The sequence below is a fragment of the Chrysemys picta genome, chromosome 2, assembly GCF_011386835.1.
Source record: "Chrysemys picta bellii isolate R12L10 chromosome 2, ASM1138683v2, whole genome shotgun sequence".
Lineage (NCBI taxonomy): Eukaryota > Metazoa > Chordata > Testudines > Emydidae > Chrysemys > Chrysemys picta.
The window spans coordinates 105,690,309-105,718,267 of NC_088792.1; the positions used below are offsets into that span (position 1 = coordinate 105,690,309).

At 42.1% G+C, this 27,959-nt stretch overlaps 2 protein-coding genes across 6 annotated transcripts in view; one reads left to right on the plus strand and one right to left on the minus strand.

The window, feature by feature from the left end:
• Nucleotides 1–1,694, minus strand: part of SUN3 (Sad1 and UNC84 domain containing 3) — a 61,299-nt gene extending 59,605 nt beyond the window's left edge. The window contains exon 1 of the mRNA XM_024099892.3: nucleotides 1,570–1,694. The gene's annotated coding sequence lies outside the window, so the exon portion shown is untranslated. The remainder of the gene's footprint in view (nucleotides 1–1,569) is intronic.
• On the plus strand, nucleotides 1,234–27,959 carry UPP1 (uridine phosphorylase 1). Of its 5 annotated transcripts, none has more exons than XM_065583910.1 (10): nucleotides 1,438–1,578; nucleotides 1,953–2,048; nucleotides 9,048–9,209; nucleotides 9,863–9,930; nucleotides 19,513–19,630; nucleotides 20,966–21,124; nucleotides 22,650–22,764; nucleotides 24,103–24,312; nucleotides 25,872–26,018; nucleotides 27,314–27,959. In XM_065583910.1, the coding sequence occupies exons 4-10, from the start codon at nucleotides 9,878–9,880 to the stop codon at nucleotides 27,451–27,453; spliced, it is 942 nt and encodes a 313-aa protein (XP_065439982.1). In that variant the 5' UTR covers nucleotides 1,438–1,578; nucleotides 1,953–2,048; nucleotides 9,048–9,209; nucleotides 9,863–9,877; the 3' UTR covers nucleotides 27,454–27,959. The 5 variants fall into 5 exon arrangements, with proteins under 5 accessions (XP_008177400.1, XP_042698559.1, XP_065439982.1 ...); XM_065583911.1 differs by lacking the exon at nucleotides 1,438–1,578 and adding an exon at nucleotides 1,628–1,766; XM_008179178.4 differs by lacking the exon at nucleotides 9,048–9,209 and having other exon boundaries at nucleotides 1,234–1,578.

Genomic DNA, 27,959 nt, shown 5'->3' on the forward strand with positions numbered 1-27,959 from the left:
CACAGCATTGCTTGGAAATTAAACAATTCACCATTTTAAAGGGAAAAACTGATTCCCGCCCCCTCCAATTATTTCCAAATCTGATATATGTGTCTTTTAAACAACTCATTCTCCTGCCATACTTGGGTCAATATGGATTAAGATTGCTAATGTTTTAAATTATCTTGGTTCACCTCCTTTGTTTCCTATTAATAACATTTCCGCTTTTTTGCCAAAGCAGGGAGGGATTGGCTAGATTAAGCAGCTTCCCTCTAACCATGCTAGCTTTTGTGGATTGCTTTCCTATCTCTCCCCATTTATTGCATAGGGAACCTGGGCACCTAACTCAGGGTCTGTGTATTGCAGTGTTGTTTTTTGTGATTTTGTAGGTGTCTAAAAGGTGCCATTATGTTCAGTGTTGCAATGACTAAGTCCCTTTGTGGATCAGGTCAAATTGTTTAGACACATGGTGGTACATATGCCATCAAATCTAGTTTATACATGATATGCAAACTCTAGAAAGAAATTGACATGTATGCTTACGTTCACTCCATACACATACATGCTGGCTCAGAGCCTGATCCCATTGAAAAATATTGGTTACATGGCAAATCCCCCATTGACTTCAAAGGGACCTGAATTTGTACTACTGTATACACATACTGTGCACATTTGAATAGTACACACACATCTACACATCTTGTTCAACAACACTGCATCATTTTATGTTTTAGACATGTCTGTCCCAGCATATTAGAGAGATACGCTGGGGGCTGTAATATCTTTTACTGGATCAACAACAGAATAACAGAAGTTGGTCCAATAAAATATATTACCTCCCCCACCTTGTCTGAAACAAAAGTAAACACACATCCCATTGAGTGCACACAGTCCCATACATCCAGTTCCCCTCACAGTTAAACATGTCCCAATATACACAAGGCCAAATACACACAATTTGTTACACTTGTGTGATTGTGTGTGTATTGGGGTATGTACAGTTTTAAACACACAATTATACACACTTGTAAACACACATACTTCCTGATACACAATAAATTGACTATATAACCATCTTATCACACACGTAATTAACACTCCCTAGACCATACAGACACACACACACATACATTGCCGTTACCCACAGTTACTTGCACAAACATCTTGTTACAGACCGTTACAGCATGCACACAGAATGAAACACACAACTATCCTGCTGTACACACACACTCACACACTGCCTTTGTTGCATACACATACGTCACAGACACATGCTGGGAAACCACAGGCCGAAACACCCCCCTCCCCCCCCCCCTCGTCACAGTCACACGTCTCCGGCCCGGCTTTTCCAGCATTGCTCAGCCTGGGCTGGAGAAACAGACAACTCATCCCGACCCGCAGGGCCAGGAAGTGCCCCGCCTCTCCCCAGACACCGCCGCGCCTCTGTGCATTGTCCCACGGTGGCGGTGGGAACAGCCAGCCCAGCCCAGCAGCAGGCGGAGAAGGCAGCGGGGACGGGGACGCAGGGAGACCAGAGCCCCCAGCCGGTACCGACCCGAGAGGCACCGCAGCAGCAGCAGCATCCCTCACCTGCCGCAGGTGCGCGACCCTTCTCCTGCCCTTCTCCGCACGGCGCAGGCTGCGAGAGGGGGCCAGGCAGAGCCGCTGCAGCAGTGCTGGGGCGGGGCTACGGCCCTCCCCGGGGCCAGGAGGACGGGAGGAGCCCGAGCTGCAGCGGCGGCGGGGCTGGGCGATGCCAGGAAGGGGCACTGAGGGCATAGAGCAAGGTGCTTACGGCGCTAGGTTTCCTGGAACCGGAGCGAGGGAGGAGTGTAAAGTATCCGTGCCGTTGCTAAGGGCATGCTGCTAGCAGGCTTCCTGCCGCTCCCTAGTCCCGGAGCTTGGTCCAGCAGCAGCAGCACTCCTCTCTGCCCTCCTCTGCCAGAGACCTGACTCCCCTGTTTCTTTTCCAGCTTGAAAACCCGTGCAATAGCTTGTGCCATTCAAATACGATTGAGAGCGACGGGAACTGGGCAGCCGCTGGAGTTCAGCTTCTCCTTCCCAGCAAGGTAGGTTACAGCTGAGGCAACTGAAGCCAAGCAATGCCCTCCTTTAACTGTGCAGAGAGATGCGTAGTGTGTCGATTGCTATTGTGCCCAATATACGGCATTTCTAGTTAAAATTCCAGTACTGGAAGCCCTTTGTGGGAACTGGGATTTCATTTATTTGTCTTTCTTGACTATAACAGTGTTTAAAAGAGAACTGGATAAATTCATGGAGGTTAAGTCCATTAATGGCTATTAGCCATGATGGGTAAGGAATGGTGTCCCTAGCCTCTGTCTGTCAGAGGGTGGAGATGGATGGCAGGAGAAAGATCACTTGATCATTGCCTGTTAGGTTCACTTCCTCTGGGGCACCTGGCATTGGTCACTGTCGGTAGACAGGATACTGGGCTAGATGGACCTTTGGTCTGACCCAGTGTGGCCGTTCTTATGTTCCTCCCCTTGCTGATGAGGAAACGAATCTTAAAACCAACAGCATTGTACTGTTCTTTTATGAAATGCCAGAATTTTTGCTGGTACTGGTAGAGAGCTTTATGGGGTCAGATCTTTGGCCCGAGAGGTAGTTTTTCTTTGGAGCAAAGTATACCCATGTTTCACAATTAGACTAACGGATCAGCTACAGGTTCCTCCTTATACATGTGAAGAAACCCATACTGAACTGTCATTATATGAGTGATATATAAGTATGCATACAATATGAAGGGAAAGCCTGTGCAGAAGTGTTATATAATGGAAGCAATCACTTAAGGATGAGGAAAAATATGCTCATACTGCAAACTGAGGGCCTAACCAACTCCGGTTAATGTCAGCAGGAGTCATTCCAATGAGTTTAATAGGAGATGGATCAGAACCTGAGTATTAGCTCCTACTTTAAAAAAAGACTAGTAAGACATTAATCAAAGAAAGCCACAGTAAAAATTATGGGCTTTGCATAGTTGTAAAATAGTAATCATCAGATCTGAACACTGATTAAAATAGGGAATCTACTTCTAGGTTTGAAATTTGCACCTGTTTTGTACTATATACTGTGTACCTTCTTCAGAAAACAATAATTTCTTAACACCTATCTAATGGCATTGGTATCATAGAAAAGGAAGATTGTTAAAATAGTTTCTATGGCTATCATAAATGGAAATTTTTCTTTTAAGTAATGTTTTCTATTTTAGTAGATTTTATTAATCTATGTATCTAGCGATCTATAACACACTAGCGTATTAAAGTGAATATTGATTCCTTAGTAAAGAGGATTAAAGCTCCAAAATTAAAAGTCCTGAAAATAATGTAAATAGTTGAAAATTAACTTCAAAAATCATTTAATCATTCATCAGTTTAGGCACTAAACAGGATGTGAAAGACTCCTTCTCCATCTGGGATCAAATGCAGCCTGTATATTAGTTATACAATTATACATTCTTATTATTGGAAATAATATAATTCCAGTTCTCTCACATACTTGGATCAATAATTGCCTAAGAATTGTAGCATGATTTTATGCAAACATTAACCCATTTAACAATTATGTTCTTCCTCTATTAAGTACTTGTAATGATGCCTGACTATAATCACAGAGGCAAGTCCATGGAGTTGGACCAATGTAACTGGTGATGAAATTTGACCCAGTACTTTTATAGTTTACTGCAACGTCTCTATACATTTAATATAGTTTCTTTTGATAAAGCTGATTACCCTAAATAAAGGAAAAACCCTTCCTCTAAGCATCAGCACATTTCCAATTCTCAGTAACTTGTTATGAGCGGGGTGAAACCTGTTATAAGTTGAGTTAAAACCCCAGTTAACATAGACTCATAGACTTTAAGGTCAGAAGGGACCATTATGATCATCTAGTCTGACCTCCCGCATGATGCAGGCCACAAAGCCGTCCCAACCCCTTTCTGCTGTTGAAGTCCCCAAATCCTGTGGTTTAGAGACTTCAAGTAGCAGAGAATCCTCCAGCTAGCAACCCCTGCCCCATGCTGCGGAGGAAGGCGAAAAACCTCCAGGGCCTCTGCCAGTCTACCCTGGAGGAAAATTCCTTCCCGACCCCAAATATGGCGATCAGTAGAACCCCGAGCATGTAGGCAAGATTCTCCAGCCAGACCCTCATTGGCCATTGATACTATTTACCAGCGATGGCACGCTATTTATTTGACTAAAATCATGTTATCCCATTAAACCATTCCCTCCATAAACTTATCTAGCTTAATCTTAAAGCCAGACAGGTCCTTCGCCCCCACCGTTTCCCTCGGAAGGCTGTTCCAATATTTCACCCCTCTGACGCTTAGAAACCTTCATCTAATTTCAAGCCTAAACTTCCCCACGGCCAGTTTGTATCCATTCGTTCTCGTGTCCACATTAGTACTGAGCTGAAATAATTCCTCTCCCTCCCTGGTATTTATTCCTCTGATATATTTAAAGAGCAATCATATCCCCTCTCAGCCTTCTTTTGGTTAGGCTAAACAAACCGAGCTCCTCGAGTCTCCTTTCATACGACAGGTTTTCCATTCCTCTGATCATCCTAGTGGCCCTTCTCTTTACCCGTTCCAGTTTGAGTTCATCTTTTTTAAACATGGGAGACCAGAACTGCACACAGTACTCCAAATGAGGTCTCACCAGTGCCTTGTACAATGGAAGCAGCACCTCCTTATCCCTACTAGATATACCTCGCCTAATGCATCCCAAGACCGCATTGGCTTTTTTCACTGCCACGTCACATTGTCGACTCATAGTCATCCTGCGGTCTACCAGGACTCCGAGGTCTTTCTCCTCCTCCGTTACTTCCAACCAATGCATCCCCAGCTTGTAACTAAAATTCTTGTTAGTCATCCCTAAATGCATCACCTTACACTTTTCACTATTAAATTTCATCCTATTTCTGTTACTCCAATTTACAAGGTCATTCAAGTCTCCCTGCAGAATATCCTGATCCTCCTCCGAATTGGCAATACCTCCCAACTTTGTATCATCCGCAAACTTTATCAGCCCACTCCTACAATTGGTTCCGAGGTCAGTAATAAATAGATTAAATAAAATCGGACCCAAAACCGAACCTTGAGGAACTCCACTGGTGACCTCCCTCCAACCTGACAGTTCACCTTTCAGTACGACCTGCTGCAGTCTCCCCATTAACCAGTTCCTTATCCACCTCTGGATTTTCATATCAATCCCCATCTTTTCCAATTTAACCAATAATTGCTCGTGCGGTACCGTATCAAACGCTTTACTGAAATCGAGGTATATTAGGTCCACCGCATTTCCCTTATCTAATAAGTCTGTTACTTTCTCAAAGAAGGAGATCAGATTGGTTTGGCACGATCTGCCTTTGGTAAAACCATGTTGTAATTTGTCGCAATTGCCATTGACCTCAAGGTCCTTAACTACTTTCTCCTTCAAAATTTTCTCCAGGACCTTGCACACTACAGATGTTAAATTGACAGGCCTGTAGTTACCTGGGTCACTTTTTTTCCCCTTTCTTGAATATAGGAACCACATTAGCTATTCTCCAGTCCACGGGACCACCCCCAAGTTTAAAGATTCATTAAAAGTTATCGCTAAGGGGCCTGCTATTTCTCGCGCCAGTTCCTTCAATATTCTTGGATGAAGATCATCCGGTCCGCCCGACTTAGTCCCGTTAAGGTGTTCAAGTTTGGTTTCTACCTCGGATACGGTAATACCCCCTCCTGTATCCCCCTCTGTCACGCTGCCAATATTCCTAAGCCCTTCATTGGCCTCATTGAAGATCGATGCAAAATATTCGTTTAGATATTGTGCCATGCCTAGATTATCCTTAATCTCCACTCCAGCTATAGTCTTCAGCGGTCCCACTTCTTCTTTCTTTGTTTTCTTCCTATTTATATGGCTATAAAACCTCTTACTATTGGTTTTAATTCCCCTCGCAAGGTCCAACTCTACACGGCTTTTGGCCTTTCTCACTCCATCTCTACATGCTCTGACCTCAATAAGGTAAGTTTCCTTACTGATCCCTCCCCTCTTCCACTCTTTGTACGCTTTCTGTTTTTTCTTACTCGCCCCTTTGAGACGGTCGCTCATCCAGCTCGGTCTAAATCTCTTCCTTACTAACCGTTTTCCCTTTCTCGGGATACAGGCCTCCGACAGCTCCTGCAACTTTAATTTAAGATAATCCCAGGCATCATCTGCCTTTAGATCCATAAATACGTTAGCCCAATCCACTTCCCTTACCAGTCCTCTTAATTTATTAAAATTAGCCTTTTTAAAATTGTAAACCCTAGTCTTCGATTTAATTCTGTTAATCCTTCCATTTAGTTTAAATCGAATTAGCTCATGATCACTCGAGCCAAGGTTGTCCCCTACAACCATTTCCTCAACGAGGTCCTCACTACTCACCAAAACCAAATCCAAAATGGCCTCCCCCCTCGTCGGTTCAGCTACTACTTGATGAAGGAATTGATCAGCAAGCACATCTAGGAACATCTGAGCTCTATTATTGCTACTAGCATTTGTTCCCCAATCTATATCTGGGAAGTTAAAGTCCCCCATAATTACACAGTTCCTATTAGTATTTACTTCCCTAAACACATTAAATAGTTCTTTGTCCATATCCTGGGTAGATCCTGGCGGTCTATAGCACACCCCAAGCACTATCCCAGGGGAGGCTCTAGTAGTTCTTTTACCCAGTGTGATTATCGCCCAGACGGACTCCGTCTTATCCATTCCATCAGTTATTTCTTTACAACTTACCTCATTATTGACATACAATGCCACCCCCCAACCTTTACCTTTGTTCCGGTCGTTCCTAAACAGCACATACCCTTCCATACCTGTACTCCAGTCATGACTACCGTTCCACCACGTTTCAGTTATTCCTACGATATCCGGTTTCATTTCTCGGACCAGGAGCTCCAATTCCTCCATTTTGTTACCTAGGCTTCTCGCATTGGTGTATAAACATCTTAATGTATGCCATTTAGCCTGTCTCCCATTAGTTATGCAATTTGTTACGGACCCCTTACTGTTCATCCCCCCTCTCCTTCTTATGTCCAATCCCATCCCCCTGGCTATATCTGTTCTTATCTCATCACTCTCCTTTTCAATGTTGGAATCTGGCGTGGAGATTAACTGTACATCTCCCAACCGTCTCCCCCAACTTCCTTCATTCTCTTTTGATGAGATGAGCCAGCCTCCCTCCCAGAAGTCTATTTCCTTCCCTACTCAGATGAAGTCCATCCCGTGAGAACAGCTGTCTGTCCCCGAAAGTCTCCCAGTGGCCATACATCCCAAAGCCCTCCTTATAGCACCACTCCCTTAGCCAACTATTTATCCTCACAATCCTGTCAGCCCTTTGCTGCCCTTCTCTAGGAACAGGCAGAATCCCACTAAAGATGATCTGAGCCTCGATTTCCTTGAGCGTCTTCCCCAGTCTGGCATAATCTCCCTTGATTCTCTCTAACGAGAACCTAGCCGTGTCATTCGTTCCTACGTGAAGGATTATCAAGGGGTTCTTACCTGCTCCTTTTAGTATCCTTTTCAACCGCAGGTCCACATCCCGTATCTTAGCGCCCGGTAGACAGCACACCCTTCTGTTCTCTGGGTCCGCCCTGGTCACAGGCCTGTCTAACCTCCTCAGTAAGGAGTCTCCAATCACGTAAACCTGCCTTCGCCTGGCGACAGTGCGATCTACTAATCTATCCTCTGTTCCCTCTAGTCGTAAACTGTGTCCGTTCCTATTTTCCCTTATACTCCCCCTTGTGCCATCCTGTATCCTCCCGGGGCCCAGATTTGGTGCTGTCTCCATCAACTCCTCCCCTCTCTCTGTTGGACTAGCTGCTCTTCTCTTCTTCCTCCCCTCCCACCTTCAGTTACCACCTGCTGCCCCCCCTCCTCGTTATCCAAACACCCAAACCTGTTCCTGAGTTCTATTTCCCCTTCACTAGCCCTCCTTTTCCTTGGCCTGCTTCTCATGGTCACATGCTTCCACTGCCCTTGTTCTCCCCCTAACATTCCCCCCTCACAGTCCTCAGCCCCTGCTTCCACCTGCACCCCTGAGCATTCCCCTTCAGCCCCTCCTTGCCTTTCCTCCATCAGCTGCTCGAACCCCCTTCTAAACTCCACCAGGGTATCTACCTGCATCTCCAGCCCTCAAATCTTTTCTTCCAGTAACTGTATTAGGCGGCACTTCATACAAAAATACCTCTGTTCAGGCTCACCCGCTAGAACCATATACATACCGCAGCTGCCACATGCAATCATCTGCATTGTGTCCCCTGCTGCTTGGCTCATGGCTGCTGCAGTCTCTGCCCACAGCACCTGGGGACACAGAGCACACGACACACCGCGCCCTCCTGCCTCCCCTTCCACCTCCCCCTGCAAACTCCCACTCAAACTCCCTTGTTAGCAGCCCTGTTTGCTGCCTCCTGTGCCGCTGTGCCACTGCCATAACTGTGAGCATAAGCCCCCACCTAAAACAACCTGCCCTATGTGAACCTGCACAGGAACTTTTGTCTGAATATTATTATGGGTAGGTTGTGTGTGTGTGTAGAGAGAGATCACACACAAACTGAGGACAGAGGGGCGTGTGTGTGTGTGTGTGTGTGTGTGTAGAGATCACATACAAACTGAGGACAGTCAGAGGGAGAGGCAAGAAAGCCAAGTAGGAGCTCTGAGCCTCTAATCACAGTGTGACCCTGGAAAAAAGCTAGAGAGAGCACTTTTGGGTCTGGTGTTGGATCACGACGTGTAGGGGTGGAGACTAAGGCTTTGTCTTCACTAGTACTTTTGTTGGCAAAGCTTACCCGTGTGGGCAGTGTTATGTCAGCGGGAGATGCTCTCCCGCCGACACAGCTACACCACTCATTGGGGGGCGGTTTGATTATGTCGAGAGGAGAGCTCTCTCCCACCAGCATAAAGCAGTTACTCAGGAGACCTTACAGCGGCACAGCTGCAGCGGTACATGTGTGTCATTGTAAGGTCCATAGTGTAGACATAGCCTAAGAAATTGCTCCTTTTGTTCTTGGTTCCTTCCATATTCAGAGACACAGGACTTTGCTCATTCCTTGTTAGTAAACAGACTACATCGAAGAAAAATACTGGACTCCATCAATTTCTACTTCCAGCTGGAACATCCCCAGGGCCCCAAACTTTTCACTAGCCACTGGAGTCAAAAAGGGGCAACACACTTCTCTTTTTCCACATGTAAATATTCAGGCTTTTTTTATCAGATCGTCTCTGTTTCTTTCTCGGAAATAATTTGTTTTGTAATTTTGTTGCAAAATCTGACTCTTTCCTTCTATTGCAGTCATTAGGTTGAATGTTTCTTTAAGGAAGAGATTTGACTCAATAGTGTTCACCTCCCATGTATTTTTTACTTACAGGATTTGGGCTCAGCAATGATGCAGAACTTCCTTTACGACATTTTATAATTTGTCTTAGTCATACAGAATGTGTCAATTCTATTTTGCATAAGAATGACAAAAATGTCTTTGTGTAGTTCAAGTTCTGATGCAGGGATATTTAATCCACCAGCATCAGCTGTAAAATTGTCCATATTAATTTTGGGTAAATGCATATTTAAAAAAATCTAATGGTCAGATGCTCACATTGTTGAAATTTCACAATTTTTGAAGGGGCTGTATTATGTGTGGAACTTATTATTAATGTTTTTATTTAATGTTTTGGAGTTCAGATTAATGCCTATATAGACTAGATGCAACATCTGTGTTACAATTAATTAATCTAATTTTAAAATGGGACTACGCAGTGTGTAAAATTAAGCATATGTGTAGATCTTTGCAGGATCAAGGCCTTATTTTGTCACTGAAGTACCATACACTGTTTTCTTCCTTCAGGTCTAACTGTATATAATGGCACCTGGTGTAACAGCTGAGAAGAAGACTGAGGATGAACAGTCGTCAAAGTAAGAACCAAAACTAATTTCAATATCTAATTTGAATTTATTTAAACGTACCACTTTTAACTCCTCCCAAATAGCATGTTTTTCATTTCACAACCTAATTTTTTAAATAGTAGAACTCTACAGAACATATGTGCACTGTGGCCAGGTCTAAGCTCAAAACTTTCGCTGCTATTGTAATATCAGTTAGGCGTGTGATTTCTTTCCAATATTTTTGTCCTGGGAAAAGCATTAGTGAGGACTCAGTTATACTGGCAAAAAAGTAAGTTGGCAGGTGTAGTTTTATTTAGTTCAGACAACAGCACTCTTGTTGTATAATATAAGTTGTGTCTAAATTAGAAGGGTTTGCCAGAATAGCTATACCAGTATACTTATACTGAAAAAATCAAGTGTAGACTAGGCCTGTGCATGAAATCCTGGTTCAACTGAAGTCAATGGGAGCTTTACCACTGACTTGAATAGTGCCAGAATTTCATCCCATGTATTTTGGAATTTTGAACAAATATTTCAATCCACTTATCTCATTCTTTCTTTAGATTTATATTGGTATAAGAAAATGAGTGTCAAAGATTAATGGTTAGCCCTCAGATATTTTTATTTACTTAGCTGGTACCTAAAATGTGGGAGGCACTTTACACAGATACAAGAGGAAAAGTTCTCTGCTCTGAAGAGCTTACTATGTAATGCTTCAATCCTGCAAAAACTTTACTATCATAAACTCATGGTACTACTTGTTGTAGTAAAGTTAATGACATACATAAGTGTTTGCAAGATTGGAGCCTGAGGCCCTAGGTGTAGGTGAGTGCAGCGGTCCATCTGTACACATCTGATTACAGGGGTGTGGCCCTATAAGGACAAAATGCAGACAGAGGGAGAGAGGGGAAACAATTTTAAAGCCAATCATGTAGACAATGCTGTTGGAACATGCCTTGTGAATTTGACAATATTTGTGGATTTTTATATTATATATATATATACACACATACAGGGCTGGCTCCAGGATTTTGGCCGCCCCAAGCAGCCAAAAAAAATAAAATAAATAAAATAAAAAAGCTGTGTCGCAATCTGCAGCAGCAATTCGGCGGGAGGTCCTTCACTCCGAGCGGGAGTGAGGGACCCCTCCACCGAATTGCTGCCGAATAGCTGGACGTGCCGCCCCCCTCCAGAGTGGCCGCCCCAAGCACCTGCTTGCCAGGCTGGTGCCTGGAGGCAGCCCTGTGTGTGTGTGTGTGTATATATATATATATTAGGGCTGTTGATTAATCACAGTTAACTCATGCAAGTAACTCAAAAAAGTTAATCGTGATTAATCACAGTTTTAATCCCACTGTTAAACAATAGAATACCAATTGAAATGTATTAAATATTTTGGATGTTTTTCTAGATTTTCATATATATTGTATTCTGTGTTGTAATTGAAATCAAAGTGTATATTATTTATTACAAATATTTGCACTGTAAAAATTAATAAAAGAAATAGTATTTTTCAAAAATATTTAAATAAATTGAATTCTATTATTGTTTAACAGTGTGATTAATCATGTGATTTTTTTTTAAACGAGAGATTAATCAATTAACTTTTTTAATAGCTTGACAGCCCTAATATTAATCCTGTGATTAAAACAATTAATCGCAGGATTAATCACACTGTTAATAACAGAATGCCATTTATTTTTGGATATTTTCTACATTTTCAAATATATTGATTTCAGTTACAACACATGCCGAAGGGGCATACAAATGTTCAGCTTATCTGGCACGTAAATACCTTGCAATGCTGGCTACAAAAGTGCCATCTAAATGCCTGTTCTCACTTTCTGGTGACATTGAAAATAAGAAGAGAGCAACATTATCGCCTGCAAATGTAAACAAACTTGTTTGTCTCAGCGATTGTCTGAACAAGAAGTAGGACTGAGTGGACTTGTAGGCTCTGAAGATTTACATTGTTTTGTTTTTGAGTGCAGTTATGTAAAAAAAAATCTACATTTGTAAGTTGTACTTTCACGACAAAGAGCTTGCACTACAGTACTTGTATGAGGTGAATTGAAAAATATTTTTTTTTTGTTTATCATTTTTACAGTGCAAATATTTATAATAAAAAATAATATACACATTTTGATTTCAATTACAAGACAGAATACAATATATATGAAAATGTAGAAAACCATCCAAAATATTTAATACATTTCAACTGGTATTCTATTATTTAACAGTGCTATTAAAACTGCAATTGATTGTGATTAATTTTTTTAATCATGATTAATTTTTTTGAGTTAATCATGTGAGTTAACTGCGATTAATCGACAGCCCTAATAGATAGATAGATAGATAGATAGATAGATAGATAGATAGATACAGAAAGAGAGAGAGAGAGAGATTTTAGTGTATTACAGTTTACTTCACTGTGTCTTGGGTTGCACTTTTATCACAAAAGGGCTGGTATCCAAATAAAAAGAAAGTGTTTTCTGCATGTGCAAAAACGAACTGTTGAATGATTCTAAAACAGATCCTATTTGAATCTTGTAGTGACTCCAGCAAATATCACGATAGTCAAGTAATTGCTCTGTATCATTGGTACAAAGAGGTTAAGTCCCACATAATCTGGCAGAAATAGTTCTGAATGATACTGTGGAGTATTGGTCTGGGGACACTGATTGTCCAAAGCCACAATCTGCAGGGCCAGCTGGGCCTTTCTGATGATGTCATAGCTGTTCATCGGCACTCTCTGTGGCATGGCTGCGACCTCATCATCCCTACACCAAGTTTGTTAAATAGGGGGAGGAATAAGTAGAGGAACAAAGGTAACCCAAGTACTCTCTGGGGACAGTTAGGACCAGTGAGATGTTGGGAGAGGGCATTGATAAAATGCCCAAAATGCCAATCTGCTTTTTCAGCCATTTTCTCTTGTTAAAGCCAACTGTTGCTTAATGAACATTTAGTTTTTCTAGAAGACAGTGAATTGATTTTGAAAGGGCGATTTGTCACATTGTGTGGGATGGGTCAGTTTAAAACAGTGGTGTAGAAGTAAAAAAAGAAGTAGGTAAACTAACCTAAACTAAACTCCATATTTCCCAAATGAGAAATGGGCAACTCTGTTTATCCTTGACTATACTACTGGTTAAAACTGACACTTTTCCTCTTTCAGCCCCTTCCCACAACCTCACAGATCTGCCTCTCTGTAGAGGATGGGATGGGGAGAAGGGGACTACATAGCCCAGGGAATGAATCTTAGAGAGAAATTGTCAGAAAAAAATTAAACTAATTAATTAAACTAAACACAGCCTACAGTGACTGAACATTTTTTTTCTGTCATTGTTGGAACACCACCTCCCTGAACGATGATAGCTACCTCAACAGAAGCATTGTTCTGTCCACATAGCTACATCTACACTGGATGTTATTTCGGCATAGCTACATTGGTCAGAGCTGTGGTTTTTTCATATCCCTGTCTGACGTAACTATGCTGATATAACTTTCAAGTGTAGACAAAGCCTAAGCTATTAGTTCATGATTCTGGGTGCAGAAGGCACTGGGCCTTTGGCCTCGTGTATCATAAATAGGGTTGCCAACCCTCCGGGATTGGCCTGGAGTTGCCAGGAATTAAAGATTAATTTTTAATTAAAGATTATGTCATGTGATGAAATCTCTAGGAATTCGTCCAACCAAAATTGGCAACCCTAATCACAAAGCACTTTGAGGTGTACACCAAGAGTCTACACCAGTTTCTGGCTAATAGTTAGAGTTTCCAGCCTGCTATGACTTCACTTTGTAAGCTGACTTTTGTAAAGTTTCCATGGCCTAATACAGAAGTTGCATATATAATTTTCCTCTATCCAGTCTGCATTCAACTTAATGTGAGGGTATCATAAAGTGTCATGGATTTGATTTTTCCCCCATTGCTCTTGGCATAGTCTAATTCCTCAGTCAGGGCTGGATGCGCCATCTCTTTTCACTAACTAGTCAGAGGAGCTGTTTCTAGACAAATGGTTTATCAGTCTTTATTTAAAAAAAAACAATGAAGAGTACTCATGGCACCTTAGAGGCTAGTCTCTCAGGTGCCACAAGGACTCCTCATTGTTTTTGCTGATACAGACTAACATGGCTACCACCCTGAACAACCTGACTTTATTTGTGTCTTTTCTTCTCTTTCTGTTCGTTTTTACACTTTTCTCTGTTTTCTCTTATCGCTTCTGTATTTCCCCCCCTACTGTGTTGTCTCTGATTTCCACTTCTTCCCCATTGTCTCCCTCATCTCCTCTTTCAGATCCCTGTTTGTGTTGTCACCAATCTCACCAGCTCCTACTTAGATTCTGTCATTGCTTTCCTCCCATTACGGTCTGGGTGCATGGCTCCAATGGATCCACTCTGCTTGGGATTTCCACTGGGACTGCCCTTGAAATCCTCAAGAAGGTGGGAGCGTAGGTCAAAATATCTTGATGTTCGTCCATCGTTATTGATGAAGACCTCAACAACTCATTCTTTCGATGACCGGGCTCTGTGCATCCGAAGATGACTGATCAGTCTGATTCGGGCGTGGAACGTCCTGTCACACGTCGGGTAGACATGTAATGGCACTGTTGATTATGTACGAGCAGCTCTGGACTTGCGCAGCTCATGCTTTTTTTCAGCCTCAGCAATACGCCTCGCCTCAGAGGTATTACTGCCTGTGTGAATGAGGCTGTGCCATGCTGGACGGTTCAGTGCGAAGGTTTCCCACGTGGCAGCGTTGATCTCGAAAGACTTCAAAGAGGTCTTCAGTGTGTTCTTGAACCGCTTCTTTTGTCCTCCATGGGAGTGCTTTCCCTGAGTGAGTTCTCCGTAGAAGAGCTGTTTAGGAATGCATTCATCTGACATTCTCACGACATGTCCGGCCCACCTGGTCCGGGCTCTTATCAGCAATGTGTGAACTGACGGCAGACTGGCTCTAGTAAGGACATCAGTATCGGGCACTTTGTCCTGCCATCTGATTTTTAGAAGCTTTCGCAGACAGGAAATGTGGAAGTGATTGAGCCTTCGTGCATGACTCCGATAGACAGTCCACGTCTCACAGGTGTACAGCAGAGTTGAAAGCACCATTGCTCAGTAGACCTTCAGCTTCGTTGGTAGGCTGATCCCTCGACGTTCCCAAACGTTGGAGCGCAATCGGCCAAATGCAGAGCTGGCTTTAGCAATTCTGCAGTTTACTTCATCATCGATTGACGCTGCTCGGGAAAGGGTACTGCCCAGGTATGTGAAGTGGTCCACTGTCTGAAGTCTCTGTCCATTTACAGTGATGGACGGTTCTGAGTACCGAGCGTGGGGAGCTGGCTGGTGCATGACCTCAGTCTTCTTGATTTTAATGGTGAGACCGAAGTTGTTGCATGCAGTTGAAAACTTGTCCATACTGGCTTGCATTTCTGGCTCTGTACTATCATTCAGAGCACAATCATCGGCAAAGAGAAAGTCTCGAAGTACAGTTTCCTTCACCTTGGTGATGGCACGCAGTCACCTCAGATTGAATAGTTTCCCGTCAGTTCTCTACTTCAGGCCTACTCCTTCAGTGCAGTGTTGAAAGGCATCAGTCAAAGTGGCAGAGAATATCATGCTGAACAAAGTGGGTGCTAAAACACACCCTTGCTTGACGTTGGTGACTGGGAAGGCCTCGGATGTTTCACCGTCATCCAGGACACGAACCATCATACCGTGATGAAATTGACGTACCATTCGTATAAATCTGTCTGGACAGCCAAATTTCGACATGATCCTCCACAGGCCCTGGCGACTGACAGTCAAATGCTTTCATGACGTCCACAAAAGTTGTGTAGAGTTCATGATTCTGCTCTTGACATTTCTCCTGTAGCTGACGCACAGCGAAGATCATGTCAAAATATAATACAGCCTCAGACCATATGAAGTTTGCTGCAGTTTCTTCATGTGGCAGGAGGGTGTGGTGCACATTGTACCTGCCTGCCACAACCCCATCCTCACCTCCTCCCTAGCCTTGGCTCCACAACCAGTTTCAATACTTAATATTAAATTATTTTAGGCAGGGCTGGGAGCACTCCCTATTACTAAGATTGCCTAACACGAGACATTATACAATCCCATTTTCAGCTCCTTATAACTTTCAAACTTCAATCGTTAGGGCTGAAATTTTACCATGCAGGCTGGTAGGGAAAATACACTGGCTTGCAATGTTAACATTCTGTCAACTTCTTCTTTGAGAAGCTTTAGCACCTCCATGCTTTGGAGCAGGGACTTGAAATTTTGCATGGGGAGGTCTGGGTGTCAGGGATGTATCTTTTGATGATCCCCTAAAATCTGCTCAAATTTGAGCAAGTTGTCAGTCTTTGAAACTTCACAGTTCACATATGTTCAGTAGAGATGTTATAGAATTTTGCTGCTAAATTCTCCAAAGATTCTGTGCTCACTGAGCATGCTCCCTCCCAGGGCCGGCTCCAGAGTTTTTGCCGCCCCAAGTGGCAGGGAAGGAAAAAAAAAAGCCATGATCGCGATCGGCGGCAGCTCTACTGCCGCCGCTTCATTCTTTGGCGGCAATTCAGCGGCAGGTCTTTCCCTCTGAGAGGGACTGAGGGACCCGCCGCTGAAGAGCCAGATGTGCCACCCCTTTCCGTTGGCCGCCCCAAGCACCTGCTTGCTGCTCTGGTGCCTGGAGCTGGCCCTGCTCCCTCCCCTCACAGCTCATACATGTGTCTGGACTTGGCATGCGCCATCCCCACATGGCTGGGCACCTGAATTGAAAGCAGGGATCCTGTATCTCTTATGCTTTCAATGACTCACCACCCCCCTATCAGGTGTTCAGGCAGTGTGAAGGGGGAAGCCACATGACTTGAATGCAGAGAGGTTGAGAGCAGAATCGGGGGGCACTGGGAGGGGAAGGAGTAGATTGGATCAAGGAGCTTGGGGAGACTGATAATGGCTGGGCGGGGAGATGGGGACTGGTTGAACTCAGAGACTGGAGTGGGAACTAGTGACAGAAACAGGGTGGGTTGGGGGAAGCAGGTCTGAAGGGGAGGGAGGAGACTGGAACTGGCTGGACAAGGACCCTGAGACTGGGAACCAGTGGGTGGGGGAATGGGGACGGATGGGAGATAGGTCTGATGAGGAGCTGGGGTGTAAAGGCAGAACTGGGACTGGCTGGGTAAAAAGACTGGAGAGAAAGAGTTGAGGTCGGGGGAACTGGAACTGGCTGGACAAGGAGCCTGGGACTGAGACTTGGACAGGGAGCTCTGAGGGAGAGACTAGGATTGCCTGGCCAAGAAGAATGGGACTGGGACAAAGAGCCAGGGGTGGAGAGGACTGAAGAGGAACAGGTTGGAGGGGTCAGACTTGGATTAGGGTGGCGGGACAGAGAGAAGTGTCTGTGACCGTTAAAGGGAACATTCCTCTCCAGAGTGTGGAATGGAACTCAAGATTCCAGAGTCTCACTATTCTTCTGCTGTCAGCAAATATCTGTGAAACCCACTGGAAAGATGCGTGTCTCATCTGACTTAGTGCTGGTCCATATAGAAGATGACAACCTACTATTACTATCATTACTTTTAAGAGGCATGTGTCTGTGTGGTGAATCTAAGAGTTACACTTTGCTGATCAACCACGTGGGTGTCACCATGATGTCACATGATGAAATTTGTTTTTTGCAGTTTGCTTTTTTAAAAAACTAGGAAATTGCACACACATAAACGGCATTAAAAGAACATTAGTAAGGTCGTAAAGTCAAACACTCAAAAGTTAGAAAATGCCAAAATTAAGGTTGTCTCTACAACCCTTCATTTGGCCCCCCATGTCTGTATTACTCTTGGGGGAATTCTGCACCAAAAAATATAAAAATTGAGCACAGTATTTTAAAATTCTGCAAAATTCTGAATATTTTCTCTCTCAAAACAACAATATAATCATGCCAGTTTCAATAATTTTGGTAATTTATTTCAAAATACCTGTCAGCAAGTATATCTGTAACAATACAGACAAAAAAAAAAGATTCTGGTAAATTTTTTTTTTTTTTTAACAAATAGGCCTTACTAGGCATATTAATACAGAATGTTGAGTAATTCATTTAAATTACAATACAGAACTGTATTTCCTGCACCTGCCAGAAGCAATGCAAAGGCTTGGGGGAGTCAGTGGTAATGGCCGAGCTGAGGGAGAGGGAAGGAGCCTGGGAGTGAATCTGGAAGGCTGTTGGGTGTAGGTGGGAGAAGTATGGAACGGGTGCTTTTTTGGGGGGAGCGGCAGGATTGTTAGGGAGTTGGGAAGCCTCCCCCATGCAGACCTTGACTGACCCCAAGTCTCTCCCATTCAGTCAGGCACATCTGCCTCTGCGCTCCCTATCCCTATGGGTTTCTGCAGCCTCCTCCCCCATCTCCCCATGTGTCCCTTCAGTCCCCGTCCCATGTGGCCTTAAACCCCCACTTCCATTCAGCCCCTGCCTTAACATTGTCACCCCACTAGCTCCTGAGCCTGTACCCCAATCCCCCACTAAACATTCTGAACCCTCACAGTGTATGACCCCCAGCAGCCCCATGTGCCCCACTCTGTCTGTCCTAACCTGGCTCTGAAGGCAGGGCGCTGTGATGAACTTCTCCTGGGGGAATTCTGTGGCACTGCGCATGCACAGAATTTTTTCCCCACAGAAAATACATTCTGTCACAGTGCTGCAGTTCTGCCTTTTGCCCGCCAGAGGCCGCTGTGGCACCAGAACTGCATTCATGATGCTGGCTGTTCTGGTGCCACAGCGGCCTTTGGTGGGTAAAAGGTGGAACTACAACACTTCTTGGGTAGAATGTATTTTCTACGAGAGAAAAAAAAATTGTGCCAGTCATGAACTCTGCACATGCACAGTGGCACAGAATTCCCCTCTGGAGTAGTGTATGCATGATGATGCAGTCTTTAACTGCATAATCATATAGTGTTTTTTCCACAGGAGGACTGCTGCCTCATTTAATTCAATGCACAGATTGGACCTGCTCTGGGGCTGAATCAGGGTTGTGTAGTTAAGGAGGCTGTTGTCTGTAGGACCCCTGCCTCATTTAGTGAAGAAGTTGGAAGGTGTGAGGTGAATGAGTAAGGGGGTTGTAGAAAGACACAGGATGGTCTCATGTTAAGGTTTCTATGCCACAAAGTTCCAGTGCTATGGCAGGCAAGTCACTTAAACTAAACTTTTAATAGATGGTCACTAATTGTGTGTTCTTCATTTTCTGGGTGCCCATTTTGAGATGCTGAGGTCTGATTTGCAGAAATGCTGAGTGCTTACAGATACCTTGAACAAGGTTTGAATATTGTGCAGTAAATAAGGCCTGGGACCACATATTGAACAACGAGGATAAAACAAAATATTGAATAGCTGCTCGTTTAATGAGCATAGTGCATCCTGTACACTGAATGAGGCAGAGGGTCTACTTGAAAAAAACAGTATGTGATCATGTCATTAAAGACTGTCTCATAATGCATACACACAAGGAGTTGAATTAAAGGTGCACAGGAAACCTTAATTCTGACTTTTTAGCACTAGACTTTTACAACCTTAATAATGTTCTTTTAACATAGTTTTTTGGAGTTTATATATATTTTCCACTTCCATGACAGAGATAACTTAATTCATCTCTCCAACCCTCACCTTGAGAAAATGAAAGATGATATCCTGTACCATTTTGCTCTTGGGACTGGCACCCATGATTTTCCTGCCTTGTTTGGAGATGTAAAGGTAAGAACCTTGATTTCATTCTGGAAGTTTAAACATGTCAGCAGACTGTGCTACTCCCACTAAAATGTAATTGTGTGCAGGATGAGATTAAAGACAGCAGCATGAATCAGTTTGAGAAATGCATGGAAAGAAGGTAAGACCTTCTTAGTGGGAACGCTGGCATCATCATACAATTTTTAGGTTTACCAGAGCTGCCAGGGTCCTTTTGTGAATATTGGGCCAACGTTTGCAGTCCCTACTCAGGCTTCAGTCAGGCAAATCTCCCTTGTGAGGCCTTACCATGTTCCCACTGACGTCAATATCAAACTTTCACTCATTTCAATGGGAGCAGGTTCAAGGTCTTAGCATCCTAGTTGAAGTTTTATATGGGTAAGGACTGAGTGGGTACTGCAGACTTTGGCCCATATTGCATTTACTGAGTACACTAGCATTTTGTCCTGCTTTTGCATCTACGGTGGTAGCTTCTCGTACAAGGTTTATATGAGATGAGTTGCCCAATCCACTAAAAACAAAAGCCCCATACCTGAAATAACACTCCTGAGGTGACAGAAAGTGCCTCATTTGCAAGCCCTATTTTTAAGGTATATTTTATACATTAACCATCAGAGCTAAATTTGTCAGAGATAACATTAACTGCCTTTCTTTTTTAGGACACAATGCTATTAGCAAAGGTGTTACAGCAGTGGTGGTCAACATGTGACCCTTCAGGGTAATCCACCGATAGACTGCAAGAGAGTGTTTACATTGACTGTCTGCACGCATGGCAGCCCGTAGCTCCCAGTGGCCGCGGTTTGCCGTTCCTGGCCAATGGGAGCTGCGGGAAGCGGCGGCCAGCACGTCGCTGCAGCCCACGCCACTTTCTGCAGCACCCATTGGCTAAGAATGGTGAACCACGGCCACTGGGAGCCGTGGGCGTCGTGCCTGCGGACGGTCTCTATATGCCAATACAGTTATGGAGCCCTCCCTCCCTTTGACATATTCAGATAATTTCTCCTTTACATCCACTCTGCCTCTGGTACCTATTATTAAAAACATACCCCAATACAAAATGCCATTTTAAATAGATGTAGCCCTAGTTCTACATTTTGTACTATACTAATGAAATTCCATTGTCAGGCAATGACAGAGAACTTCTGAGTCCATTTTAAGCCTTATTTTTAAACATTTATCTTTACAGACCTCTACGAGGAGTGTAATAATAAAAATAATGTAGTTGGGAATAATTCTGATTAAACCTTTTGCATTATCATATTTACCTTTGCCTGTTCTTGAATATGCTGCATCATGTAGTCAGCTGCATAATTGATGTGGTTTGTTGAATTCTGTCCATGCTAGTTTGTATGTGTTGGAGGAAGCCCTTCACGGATGAAAGCTTTTATCACCTACATAGCTGAAGAGCTTGGCCTTGGGAGCGTCGGTGCTGACTATCCCAACATCTGTGCAGGAACTGACCGTTACGCGATGTACAAAGTAGGACCCGTGTTATCAGTCAGTGTAAGTATTAAGCATTAAGAGGCGGGGGTGGGGGGAGAGGAATTATATTTGCCAGTGCTTCTAAAGAAAAGGACAAGGCCTAGTCCTTGATTTTTGTTTTGAGTTTTCCTGAAGTAGAACAGAATGTTTTTCAATATACAATGCAGTAGTTGCAACTGAATCAACAATTTAAGCATATTGTAAATGGGACATAAATGCATATTTCTTTTAAATATTTCTTTAGAGGATATACATCCAAATTTTCAGGTCTACTTCAGTGGTGGAAAGTAGCCGGAAAGCTGGCTCAGCCAGCTCCTTCAGAATTTCCCCCATGTAAGGGTAACCACTGTGTCACATAGATGCAATGGCTTTATGCCACCTCTCCTTCCAAATCCCAGGGTAGTATGGCTTTCCAAGGAGAAAAGGGGCATGGCTGGCATATTCCTACATCCCAGTGATTCCTGGCTGCCACAACAATCCTTTGTAATCATGAGCAGCATGTTTTCTACCCTATTGGTCCTATGCTAGGGACAACACAGAGACTGTTTACACTAAGTGCAGATGGGGAAGGAACAAAGGTGGCTGTTTCTCAGCTATGGCGGAGGATCCAGGGTGAGATTTTCAAAAGGTACGTAGGTGGCTCAGGAGTACAAGTACCAATGAAAGTCCATGGGACTTGTGCTACTAAGTCACATAGACTATGTGTACGCTGCAGTAAAAGACCCATGGCACAGCTGCAGCTGGCCCGGGTCAGGGGACTTGGACTTGTGGGGGTCAAGGTGTGAACTAAAAATTGCAGTGTAGATGTTCGGACTCAGACTGGAGCCTGGACTCTGAGACCACTGCAAACGTGGGCTCCAGCACAAGCCCAAAGGCCTACACTGCAATTTTTAGCCCTGCAGCCCAAGCCCTGTGAGCTCGAGTCAGTTGGCCCAGCTCTGAGACTCGGTGCCAGGAGTTTTTTATTGCAGTGTGGACATACCCAAGAGCACTTTTGAAAACCCACCCCTAGCCATAGCACCAACTCCACAACTGTGGCCCTATTGTGCTGCTCTCTTCCCCTCAAGGTGTGAAGTGTCACATCATGATGTAAGCGGGAACAGATTCAGGCTTGTGAACTTTGTGACTATACCACAGCCTCCACCTTTTGTAAGATTTTAGCTCAGCTAGAATCACCAGTGTTTCAGGTCATTAAGAACTAGTGTGAACATTGCTCTTGGGCCATGTAGAAGCTTTGTGAAGGCATGTAACTGTAAAAGATTAGAATGGGACTCAGGTTTAGAATATAGAAAATATAATGTTTTTAAAATTAACATAACCCAGGGTATTAGGGAACACTGGACCTGATCCAAAGTCCATTGAAGTCAATAGAAGTCTTTCCATTGACCACAATAAACTTCTGCCCTGGCCCATAGGTTAGGTTTGTACAAGAATACTTTTGCATGTATTTTTCATAGTGATTCATTACAGAGCTCTGCTCCAATTCCTGACTCTTCTGTTAATAATGTATATTAATGTTCAATGTGACTTTCTGATTTCATTTCAGCATGGTATGGGCATTCCCTCTATTGCCATCATGTTACATGAGCTGATCAAGCTGCTGTATCACTCCAAGTGTTCCAATGTAACCATTATTCGCATTGGCACCTCTGGTGGAATAGGTATTTCCCCTTCATATTTCTCTTTTCTTGAAATTAAAGCATCTCTGTAGTTAAAGGCTTATAAAACAGAGGCATAATAATGATAATGTCTAACACTTATTTCATTTTCAGAGGGCTTTACAAGTTAATTAATGCTCATGACACTTTGATGAATATTTATTAGGTAATATTACCACCCACACTTTACAGATAAAGCAGAGGTTAAAAGGTGACTTGCAAAGGAAAATAAATTGGATTTGTGTCCTCTTTTCCTTCTTTATGATGTATAAAGAAATCCCGAAGACTTTTTTTTTTTTAAATATTTTGCTTGGTTTGTACATTAACAATTCTGTTCCTGTACAGCCTGAATGTTTCTCTGATGACTGGAGAACTAGTGAAATGGTAACACAAGAATCAAGAGAGTGAAAGCTGAACAACTGAAAGGGAGTTTTAATCAGCCTGTGTAAAATTTGCTTGTTTTTGTTAATATCTATTTGATTCAAATAATTAAACATTTTGAATAAAGGGGGACTAGATTCAAGATTCAGCAATAATACCTTTTAAATTAAGGTGTCGGAGCAAACATTATACATCCCAGAGAAGTCCTCCATCCAAATAAGGGAGCACCGAAATTGACATTCCTGTTTGTTCTAATATTAAGAAAAGCAGAAGAAATTCCTTTCAAGGCATCATAGAGAAGTGAAAAAGAATGCAAGTCCAATATTTTAAAAAACACACACCTTTTTAGGGTTTTAAGATCATCTTTAAAATACTGGTACAGTCCCAGTGAGTGGATCTTAGTTCTGCTATAGGACACGCGAGTTCCTATCTTTCACGCCTTAGTTCAGAATTCTGGATCATGAAAGAGAGAATGTTCAGGTTTTTAGTCATACATAGCACTCTTATTTTTCATTAGACCTAATTACCCATCAGCTAAAGAATTCTTTGAGTTATATAATTTTACAATAAAAGGCAATATCTCACTCCCCAGACAGGAAAATGTGCTTGAGTGAAGAGATCTGCAGCAAGCTGGAGAAAAGATCATTCATGCCCTATGTGAAATATTTCCTTAACAGTTTGGATTTGTCAGACCATTAAGATTACTTTACAGCCCTTTGTATTGTCCTTTATATAAATACCTTTTTAATTAGCAGTATACTGTGTCTCCTCTACAGAGTTATTTTAAAGCATTTGGAATAATAAACTACAAACATGCACATAGATCCTAATACTTCTCCTATTGAATTTAGTGGCAACTCTTATTGATTTCAGTAGGAGCAGGATTGGGCTATAATGTACCTTGTTTACATACGAGCAGAGAGGCTGAACAGCTCACTATATGTATTTTTTTTACAACAGGTCTGGAGCCAGGCTCAGTGGTAATAACCAGTCAATCAGTAGATGCTACCTTCAAGCCTCAATTTGAACAGGTTATCCTGGGAAAGACTGTAATTCGCAGTACCAACCTAGATGACCAACTAGCTAAGGAACTGATGCAGTGCAGTAAGGAGATAAATGAATTCAATACAGTAATTGGAAATACAATGTGCACTTTGGATTTCTATGAAGGTAAGGCTAGCAATAGAACAATAGAAGTAAATTAGTAAACAGTAACATATGCAAATCAAACTGGATTAGGGGATTTAGGCCCCAGTCCAGCAAAGCACTTGAATATGTGCTTAGCTTTAATGAGATGAGTAGTCCAGTTGATCTAAATGAGACTACAGCTCACATGCTTAAATTTAAGCATGTATTTAAGCCTTTGCTGTATTAAGGTGTAATTGTGGTGTTTTTTCCCCCTAAATGACTATCTAAAAAAAGAATTGACAATGACTGAGCTCATAAATTGTATATCTTTTGATTACTGAATTATCAGGGTATTTATTTAGTGGAGTTGCTATAATCACCATTAGTGCACTGTGGAATTGATAATGAGAGTTATTGGTTATTTTTTTCTTTTAATTGTTTATGTGTCTAGAAGAAATTTTCTGTAAGCAGCCCTGGAAAGAGTTGCTGATTCATCCTTAATTAACCATTAATTGGTTAACTGGATGTTACATCAATACTGCCACATTTGGGATGGGCAAACATCACAGATTTAAATTCGGGATTGATTTAGATAAGCATCCACAATTTCAGATGTTTCCCTCCCAGGTCTACAAACTGAGCTGGAAATCTTGTGAGAACAAGCTTTCTCCCCAAATATCTGGCACTTCTGCCTCTAGTTGTGGCTGGATATACTGCAAGAAGAGCATTGCTTGGAGGGCACACAATCCATGGTTCTAGCAGTGCTCAAGGCAGATCTCAAGCAGAACAATGTCAATATGTGGCTTTCTTCAGGCACCGTTAGGAAGGATAATGAATCCATGGTCCAGTCAGTGGGTCCTAAAAGCAAACCAGCAGGTTTCCTATGGATGCTACCAAATCTACTACAAAATTTGCAAACAGGCAGAGAACCTCAGCTTTGGGAATTCAGTTCCCGAAAACAAAAAATATGGTAACTAGAGAACTGTAAAGTTTATTTTGGCTGTATGCAGTCTAACACTGCTTAATAAAAAAAAATCTGTTTCTTTGGGGCTGAAGCCCTAAAGAGCTGGAATAAGCTAACTCTTTCCTAAAAATAGGCACCAATAATGTCCAATTTTAAAAAAAAACTCTTGATTTCTCCTTACATTAAAAAAATCTTCTAAGCATCAAAAGGCCTGAGATTGTTCCTCCCCTCACTGCATCAGAAAGGCATTAGCAGATCTGGATGCTTTTTTAGGGGACCGTTAAACTCAAACGTAATCAATACATCAAACTAGCAGAGAGGAAATATCACAATTAAAATCTGATACTTAATTCATCTGAGGGACTATATTTCCTGTTTATGAATTTGATAATTTAGTAGTTACTAATTTATCTAATTACTCTGATCCTAAATTCAAATAACTAATAAATTACATTTATTGAGTGCCTTTTAAGTGAAAACTGAGCTTCCTGCCGTGATAAAAATTAGGAAGGGTATAGAAACTGTAACAATCTTGTGTCCCTTAGAGACTGAAACTGTCCCCTGTACTTTCATCAGTACCCAAAATAAATAAATAAATACAAAAAATAAAAAAAATCTATATTTATATGCTTTATAGGCCAAGCCCGTCTGGATGGTGCAATCTGCTTATATGCTGAAGAAGAGAAATTGCAGTATTTGAAGGCAGCTTATGATGCTGGAGTCCGAAATATTGAGATGGAATCTTCAGTTTTTGCTGCTATTTGTAATCTTAGTGGTGTCAGAGGTAATTGGATACATGGCATTTTATTTAGACTGAATCATCTGTGTTGCAGAAAATGTACAGTGTACAGAGTTTCAAAGCATTAAATTCATAGCAGTGGAAAGTTACAATACTGCACAATTTGCATATATAATTATAAATATTTATAGATGCTGTTAAGTTTATTTTAGTATGATTTGCTAGAACTTTGCTGTGTATGTGTGCCAGGTCTATGTAAATCCCCTCACACAGCTCTGATCTAGTTTAATCCTGATTAGTAGCTATTCCAGCTCTTGCCTTGCATTGAGAAGCAATCATTCAAGTACCAACCTATCTGAAGGCACTATTGTAACAGTCTTAAAGTCAGATAGGAAACTGTAGTAACTTTAATCAATCAGGTAGCCTCTATGTATATGAAACTATAGTCACTTTCTTTACTTGCATATCAAAATGAAATATCAAGAGAGAAAGAGTAACGAGATTTGCATTTGCAATTCTGAAACAATTAAGAAGGGTTTTTAGTTGCCTGGTGAATAATGCGGTTCCCAATAAAAAAGTATGGACTCTTGTGAATTTTAGTTATGAGGTAGTTAAAGTTTAGGTAGGTGACCTAAGAAAAGTTGATCTAGTACAACTTTAGAGTACTCATTTTAAGTTACTCTCCCATTTGCTATGTCCGTGTTCTAAGGTCACAAAGTCTTCCTTTTCTAATTGGTCTGAGATATGAGAGCATTACTTGTTGTGAGGAATTCATTACCTCTTTTTCTCCCATTTTTTTTCTCCTAGAGAAGCCCACACTGCACCTACTCTCCTCATCATTATTGTTACCCACAGTAGTTTGATTCAAGCTAGCTCAAGTAGGTTAGCCCATGCACAGTGTTTGGTGTGTAGACATACACTTATTCTCTGAGGCAATTTTACCAATCAGACTTCTTGACACACTTCTTGAAAAAAAAAATCCCATTCAGAAAAAGGTTCTAATCATGCAATGACCATGAATGTTCTGAATGTGACCATATGTTGGAGCAGCTCCTTCAACTTTACTAATGGCTTTATAGTTTGCTTCAAGCTATTAGTAATTTTAAAATAATATCTAAAGTGAAATAGGTACTTAATCTAGTTATTTATTATAAGGTGTGATTTCCATTGTGAACTGCTCAAACCCATTACTGAAACTATTAGTTTCCTTGGCTTTATCTCCTCTTGTCTGTTTTGATACCTCAAACAGGGGTGTACAAATAGAAGATGCTCTCATGCTTTCTCACTGTGAAAGTTACCTAAATGTCATTTCTAACAAACACTATTTATTTTATCTCTAGCTGCTGTGGTGTGTGTCACACTTCTGAATCGACTTGAAGGGGATCAGATTAGCAGCTCACATGATGTGCTTGTGGAGTATCAGCAGAGACCGCAGAAATTAGTGGGACACTTCATTAAGAAGTGCCTTGGGAAAGTGTGATGTACCCACCGCTTTGCAGATTATTAGCAGAAGGCTAGTATTTCTTCTGACTTGAAATAATGCTCATAACTATAAATGCCTAGAAAAGCTCTTTTTTACCTCAGGATAGCTTACACCAACCAAAATGCACTAAAGCTAATCATTAGTAGCTGTATGTTTCAGTAGCAGAACATGCTGAATAATCTTAAATGAAGATTTACCTCATTTGTGTTATATCAGAGGACATATGATTTTACACTTTTCTGTATACAGTAACTCCTCGCTTAATGTTGTAGTTATGTTCCTGAAAAATGCTACTTTAAGTGAAACTATGTTAAGCAAATCCAATTTCCCCATAAGAATTAATGTAAATAGGCGGGTTAGGTTCCAGGGAAATTTTTTTCACCAGACAAAAGACATATACAAACACACACATTATATATATATAAAATGTGTGTGTGTGTATATATGTCTTTTGTCTGGCGAAAAAAATATATATACACACACAGTAAGTTTTAAACAAACAA